The 8,124-nt window shown below is 37.6% G+C and overlaps 1 protein-coding gene across 1 annotated transcript in view; it reads right to left on the bottom strand.

The window, feature by feature from the left end:
* LOC138003484 (26S proteasome non-ATPase regulatory subunit 14) overlaps nucleotides 1–7,941 on the bottom strand; it is a 19,277-nt gene extending 11,336 nt beyond the window's left edge. The window contains exons 1-5 of the mRNA XM_068849581.1: nucleotides 7,791–7,941; nucleotides 5,262–5,333; nucleotides 4,282–4,294; nucleotides 3,555–3,661; nucleotides 2,250–2,320 (exon numbers count right to left, since the gene is read on the bottom strand). Of these exons, the coding sequence (XP_068705682.1) occupies nucleotides 2,250–2,320; nucleotides 3,555–3,661; nucleotides 4,282–4,294; nucleotides 5,262–5,333; nucleotides 7,791–7,841 (314 nt within the window). The 5' untranslated portion in view covers nucleotides 7,842–7,941. The remainder of the gene's footprint in view (nucleotides 1–2,249; nucleotides 2,321–3,554; nucleotides 3,662–4,281; nucleotides 4,295–5,261; nucleotides 5,334–7,790) is intronic.
* Nucleotides 7,942–8,124: the final 183 nt, after the last annotated feature.

Below are 8,124 nucleotides of genomic sequence, written 5' to 3'. Positions count from 1 at the left end.
TTCTTGCCAAAGTCCATTTTTTTTTAAAAAGTTTTTATGACATTTAAGAGACGGGACCCAGAGCACATAATATAACCTGCAGCAGTTATTATATTGATATCATCCCGCACAAGATCCTTTACTTTTGGCAGAATCCTGTACAGGATTCTCTTCTGTTGGTGGGATCAAACCTAAGATCCTATACCATTGCAAGGAACCTGTATATAGTACTATACCCTATTTTCTTGGTATGATCCTGCACAAGATCACATACTTTTGGCACAATCCTGTATGGGTTAAACTCAGGATATGGTCAAGATACTGGAAAGGATCATGTAAGATCTTTCAGGAACTTTCAAGAGTAGGATCCTACAGGATCCTACAGGATCCTATAGGATCCTATAGGATCCGAAGAGGGATCACAACAGCATCCTTATAGTATCCCTATAGTCAGATTCCTACCAGGGACACTTTACCATGTACAGTGTAGCATTACCCTTGTTACACTACGACATGAAATGATGAAGAGGACCTGACCACATCACACTGAAATGTGACAGAATGCATCAGAATAATGATGACTTCTCGTCAACATTATCCTCATAAATAATTTATAAGGATAAAGGAGGATATAAGCTAAGAATGATAAGCTACCTGATATCAAGTCTACAATGTAATTGTACATACAACATACTGAGTAGCCTACATTGTACAGATGCAATAGTTAACAGGTCAACTAAAATTTAAGTACCTATCACACACTATTCGCAAAGAATAGGGCACGGAGTTCTCAATATTGTGGTCTGGTGGTCTGTCCTCTGTGGTATATGATATTTTATATAATAACCAAATCAATGCACGCACTCTGATTGGTCAATCAGCTATGTTTTATTGTGCCAGTAAACTCATGGAAAAATAGTGCGACTTCTGAATTATTATATAAAAGCAATAGACCACAGGTTTCTATGGCTTATAGGCATGGTAAACCACTTGGGATGTTGGAAGAACACTCAAAGAATTCGTAAATCACTCGCCTGCAGCTCATGATTTACGAATTCTTCTCGTGTTCTACCAACATCCCGCTTGGTTTATCAGCCTATAAACCACAGAAATTTGTGGTCTATTGCTTAAATACGATATGATATGATACAATGAAGATGACGGTTAGAGACCTTTAGCATCAGGATTTTCAGGGTAAATGGCATACAGCAAACCTGATGATCTCACAAGACCATGGTCTTGCGGCCACATGTACAGCTTGCAGTTCACGTTTGAATGGCAGCAAGCACTTCCAGCGGGGAGTGATGTACGGCAAGCAAACATGGACAAAGTTCTCCTGGTGCCCAGTCCATCCCCCCACTCCACCATCAATGTTGTAAACATGAATCTGCATTTTTTTTTTTCAGACATTCAACATTGTATTGGGTGGGGAGGGGGAAACTGCACTCTAGTTTAAAAAAAAATGCATTACTTTTAAAGCAATGTTTGAAATTATTGATGAGAATTATTACAACTTATGCATGACTCTCCCAACAAATTTTGTCCACCACTGTAGGCTTTATGCCATTAAAAATCATTCAGTTTCATGCTTAAAAGCAAGCAATAAGTCTTTCCACCTGTGAAGTGCTCTTTCCAGGTGCTAAAAGGACTTCGACTTGACAAAAAAGTACATAGCAGCATGAAACACAGAATGCTTTGCTGAGACTGCAAACATGGCAAACTGCAGTTTGCAGTTTCCTTAAATGACAAACCATACTCGTGTATGCTAAAGGTCTCTAGTACTTTTTTCTGAAATGCCTCCTTTGGCTCACAATAAATGAATGGGGGCATCCTAGGGCATTTGAGGTGTGAATGGATTAAAACTTACACTGTAATAACCAATAATAATAATGCAAGATTTTCCAAATCCTGTTTGTACTGTAAATTTGCTGTTGGCTATATTTGCTTCTGGCAGTCTTAAGGAGAGGGGGAGGGGGGGGGGGAGTCTACTCAAAGAAACTGCATCTAGAACTGTACAGCTCCCCACAGACGTCTGTGTGACCAGATGAAACAGGTTGCAGAGAAAGAGGAATTTACACCTGTCCTCGTTAAATTTTTTTCTTTTAAACATACATGAAGCCTTAGTATTGTATCTGCGATGTTCAGTATTTCTCACCACTGCTGCTGTCCTTTCAGTTTGTTTTTTGTTTCTTTTTCTTTTGGACAATAAGAAATCAATGCACTGTATTTTATATTTGAAACTGTAAGCAAAATAACAACTCTACATGTACCTTCCAGTCTGCTTTAACATGTCCAACATCTTAGCTTGAAATACAGGATCAACTGCTTCTACACTCACACCCTATTCATAAAATAAATTCATAAATAAAACAAAAATATTAAAATAACTACCTTTTGAGGAATCATCATTATTTTTTCCCACACATGGATCTTCTAAAGAACCAGTCGTTAAAACTTTATAGCAAAAATTTTGAGATTACAGTGTTTAAAACTTTCATCAATACCAAATGATGTGAGGCTGAGGGCCAAACAACACAGTATGATACAGAAAACACGTACAGTATAACATTCTTGCAAAGGACAAATAAATTTCCAGTTTGGCTTTTGGCCCAGGCCTGCTCTGTCATTGTATGTATAATATATAGATTCAGCCAAGCCTAAAAGCAAAGCTACATGTATGTGTACATACAGGGTTATTTATTCCTACAATAAGTTAACCTGGCTTGAACCTGCAATCCAATCGAAACCCAGTACCTGGTCAGCAGTCAACTTAAAAAAAAACAGCTGACCACGATTACATGTAGCTCTAAACTTGAGAACATGATATGGTCATGTGATACTGGTCAGCGGATACCTTCTTTTGACAGGTGTCAATTGGCCATAACATGGGTGATCAATATCAAAGATGTACGCTGTAAACTAACTGGGGACAAGTATACAAGTATTGATTCTCTAAAGCTGAGCCCATATGGTCACATTGGCATCAAGGCTGCTGCCTAAGAAAATTTTCCAGGAGCCCTGCGGGCTTCCAACATTAAAAGTCAGCAGCCCGAATCATTTTTTTAAGAGCCAAGTGAGGATGAATCAAGTGAGGCGCCTGTTTGGGCTACTTGTTCAGAAATTTGGTCGCCTGCGCTCGCAAATAAGGCGCCCCAGGTGACCGGGCGACCGTTAGGCAGCAACCTTGGGCACAGATGGAGGGCACATTCCACAGGTCAAGTCTAGGAGTCTCTGCTCCAGGGATGAAAAACTAGGCCAAACGTTTCTCTTAGACCAGAAACAGCATTTTTGTGGAGTTATTAGGGCTAGGAGACACTTTTGGTGTTGTTTATTTGTCTGGACATGTAGCACAGTGACATGAACCCTGACCTGTGGAATGTGACCTGCGTTTTAGACCCGCTGTAATAATAATTTGTGGTGTGTCACTGCAATTCTTATCTCTTGAGGGATATAAAAATGAACTTGCAATATTTGACCAGCCGTCCCTGCTGTTCCCCATGTGCACTAAATAATAATAAAATCAATGCATTGCATGATGTTTATACAGGATAAATCACTGTTTTCTGCAAACTTACTGTCCCACTCTGTGGCATCGCAAAAACATCAATGACTCTCACAGTGTAGTCATCTACAAATTCTCCCAGCATTAAACCCATGACTTCCATAGGAACTCCCGCTCGCCCTAAAAATTTTCAAAAACCAAGCAGAGAAAAATGGCATGCTGAGAAAAAGAGTATTTTTTTCATTACTAAACAAAGAAAAAGCTTTGAAGTGCCAATCTTCACGTCACCGGAGGCTATAATTATTATAGAGTTTACAGTAAGCAAATTACCAGGTGTTTTGAAGGGGCTGATGTCAAAAAATTTAGCCCAATTCAGCGAAAGGGAACCAGCAAACACATCAAGCAAAACGTAAAGTACATGTAACAATAGCTTCTTAAAACAATGAAGAAAGGTTTGAATAAAACCGCAATTACAAAGCCTGAGGAAGGGATGGACAAAACTGGATTGCAATTGGGGTTTTTGAAAACTGTTCACCTACATGTACAGTACAGTACTTAAGTGTTTTGTTTTTCAAAGTTGATGTCTTTCATTTGTAATTTTGGTCACAAAGCTTTGAGTTGAGCTGTGAAAGAAATAATTATAATTATTTCAGGGTTAACATTAACTTGCATAGCGAGTAGGGGTGAGTATAAGGTAAAACTACACATACATAAAATCAACTGGATGGCCATGACACAGTCTCTTTCATCATTGTAACGATTGATTTTTGGTCATAATTTACCATTAAAAATGAACTTACCATGCTTGAGCATCTGTCAAATAAATGCCAAGTGAACAATGGCATGAAAAACAAAAACAAAAACAAAAAAACACAAGGATGAGTAGCCATATCATTATTTTTAACTATCATGCACAATACAAAAAATGTCCCAGATTAATTCTAAAGGGCCAAAATACAAATCATTGTTAAGACAATTGCACACAATTATGTAAGTACAGGCACAGTACCAACTCAGTCCACATGCCCCACATAATCTGCTTGCTTTTCCCACTAAAAGTATGGTTCATTCTGTGAATGAAGCTGCTCTTTCTTGTTGAAATGATCTAATTTGCTATTCTTGGTAAACATGTATTTTTCGGTAACATTATTTAACTTTTACTTTACAACTATTAAAGGCCTGTTATGTTGGGTAGAATTTGAGACCTTCTGCGCTCCCATATACATGTATATATTTACAAGGTATCTTGCCAATCAATAAGATAATAATAATTTAAATGAAGTAAAGGGTCGCAATCAGTTGTACATGTAATGATACCTACATGTATCATCACATTTGACAGTGAGATAGAGAGGAACTTATTTGTACAATGTAGTTAACAAAATTAATGAAAATACCTGTAGGATTCAAAATCTTTCCAAAATGCTTAGGATGAGTCAAAAAGACAACAGCTCATGCAATTATGGATAAGATTACTTTACTTAGTGAGTACTGGAAGTGATTGAGAAAGAATAATAATTATTATTCATCAAAGACCTTCATGATTTACAAAGTGAAATCAGCACAGTGTACCAATATTAGTAATGATAGTACACTGTATGTAATTATTAATTTTACTTCAATCTTAAAATACTATAATGCTTCTTTTTTATCAAGCCATTAATATTTTATTGCTCCTTGGACAATGAATCTCTAATTGGTTGGTTTATGACCACTAGAAAAATCTTCCACAATAATAAAAACCCAATTAAACTTACAACAACATAACAGCACACATTACCTTAAGAAGAGCAAGTGATGAAATATAAACTTGTTCGGCTGTGTCTACAACTGGGGCATCACTTGGTGGTGACTTCAAATAAATCAAATTAAATCAATATTAGCCCATCAGTCAGCCAGTCAATCAGTCTATCGACTATTGGTCAGTAAGTCAATCATTAGTCATTCACTCAATCAAGCAATCATTAGTCAAACAGTCAGTTAATCAGTCTGTTCCTCACTTAGTTGTACTGAAAGTCAAATACTGTTTATCAGATGATGTATTCAAGATTTTTTTTTTTTTCAAACAAGTTGATTGGCTACTGTAGATATCAGAATACCCATCCACTTTCATTCAACTTCCTGCAGTCACCATACATACAGTACAACAACAGAGAAACAATAACACTTTATGATCAAAAGAAACGTGTAGTTGTAAAGTACATACATGTAGTTCATAAAGTGTAGTTTGTAAAGTGTAGTTGTACATGATTGTATGCCAACTTAACGTTCAACATTCTCCCACTTTGGGACTGTGGGAGCACTACTTGTAGTTATCTACCCTCTCAGAGTTCAATTTGTCGTGACTACAGAACTGCAGGAGTGCTACATTGTATTATGTCCCACTTAGAATTCAGTGTTTCTTGACTGCGTGAGTGCAAGACTGCAGGCCTGGAGTACTAGTAATCTATCCCCTTCAGAGTTCAATTTTTCATGACTACAGTATGTAACTATGGGAGTACTTAGTCTAGTATGTTCCCACTTAGAATTCAGTGTTTCTTAAGGACAGTGCCTACTATTGTTATTGCGCATATGTTTTGCGCATCTCGAGATACTCAGATTTCCTATCGGCGGTGCTTCTTTATTCAGGGATATTTCTGCGCCGGTCAAAACTATGCGGAAAAAGCAGAACTTAGGAAGTGCTCTTGGTATCCAAAAAGAAAATTGGGGGTAACCATGCATTTTTCAGAGATAATTAAGCTTTAATTTGGAAAAAACGCCATACATTGCTTTGTATTTTAAAGCTTTTTACAAATGTTGTTGATTAATTATCTTCGAAAAATGCATGGTTACCTCCAATTTTCTTTTTGGATTTCAATAACACTTGTTAAGATCTGCTTTTCCTGCACATTCAGTAAACCGCCCAAAAATACCTCTGAATTAGTAGGCACCGTCCTTAACTGAATGAGTGCAGAACTGCAGGAGCACTAATAATGTCCCTACTTAGAATTCAGTATTTTCTTGACTGCAGGAGCACTACTTTAATCAGTGTGCCCTCTAAGCATTCAGTATTTCTCAGCTGGGGGAGTGTGGTACCAAGGTACAGAAGTTGTACAACTTCAAAGTAGCTGGGTATTCTGGAATTGCTCTTTACAGTAAATTCACCATTCTAAGAAAGATTTTGCGATCCGATATTCAGTCTACATCTACATCTATTAGAGCGGTTTTCAATTGAGTGTCGAAAGTAATTAGTGAATTGCTTTGGTTCCGCATTACTTCACTCAGTGATTGGTTCAAAGTTCTTGTGCCACTTTTTCAACCAATCGTGGCTCACGTGTGCACATTTTCCCGCGCTTTGTGTTGGCTACGCGTAATTACTTCGAGTTTTGATTGGTTTACCAGATTGTCTTCGTTCCTTTTCATTGGCCAGAGTAATTACTGTACTTTGGTTTTCGTTTTGGTTTTGGTTATACAACACTCAATTGAAACTTGCTCTATTATAATCCACAAAGGTTTTCCCATACACGTCGGCATGCCAGTTAGTCCATCAATTGATCACTTACATCAGGATATCACTGGTCATAAATTGGCAGTTTGATGAAACGTTTGATGAAATGTTGCGGTGTATTCTTAAATTACTGTTTTAAGAACATTTAGCAGTGTATTGATGACAATGTGGGTGACAATTGAGCTACTTTCGATATCAAAAGTTGGGATCTGGCTGTCGCGGAAAAAAAAAAACCAAAAAGCTAAACACTGATCAAGTATTTTAAATGAGGTTAGCAGAAATCCAGACAATTTCTATAACCTTGCAAGATAACTTTTTACCACAATTGCTTGTAATCTCGCAACCTGATTGGCTAATTTTCCGTTGCGGATGAGAGTCGAGACACATACACATGCTCGCCTAGCTAAATTTGTCACGCAATGCAATAGCCAATCAGGAACGTTCATTTTGGGAAATAAACCAATCATATCGCGAGAAAGTTATAGGCAACGCTTGCTCTTTCTTTGTGTTACGATTTTGGCCTCGCTTAGAAATAAAAACTTTCTTTGGCGTTGAATATTGTGATAAAAACAATCGAAAGCTAAGTGGTTCAGCGTTGTCTGTACTCTTATCAACAATGATCAAAATGTAGTGGACTCGATTTGTTAAATCTCGAGGATTTGGAGATTTGTTAAATCTCGAGGATTTGATTTGATTGATCGAGGATTTCGATGAATCGAACGATTGTCTGAAAGTAGCTATTAAACCTACATCATATACAGTACTCTTATTAGTGAGTTAATTTATGTGATTAAAACAACTGATGACCAATTTTCAACTTACCTGTCCAACTCCAGGTAGACCACCAGATCCTAAACGTAAAATTCTGTCCATATTGTGGAAAAACTGAAAGTATTTCTTTCCTAAAATTGCCGTGAATCGCAGCAAATGACAATGCAGATTTCAAGATGGCGACTGCAAACTCCGCTGACACATCACTGACTCATAATTGGCTGTCTCCAGTGCTCCCTCGGTCAAAAGGCACAACAATTCGTACCAGTTTTTTTGGATGTCACGCATAAGAGTCGCGTGACGCCCCAATAACGGCTGCGAAGGCGAGACCTGACAACCCTGCATTTCAGTTTATTTCTTTTTTGGTTCAGTCAAGTGTACATTC

Source organism: Montipora foliosa, chromosome 5 (assembly GCF_036669935.1).
Source record: "Montipora foliosa isolate CH-2021 chromosome 5, ASM3666993v2, whole genome shotgun sequence".
NCBI lineage: Eukaryota > Metazoa > Cnidaria > Anthozoa > Scleractinia > Acroporidae > Montipora > Montipora foliosa.
This window is presented reverse-complemented; position numbering and strand designations above follow the sequence as displayed.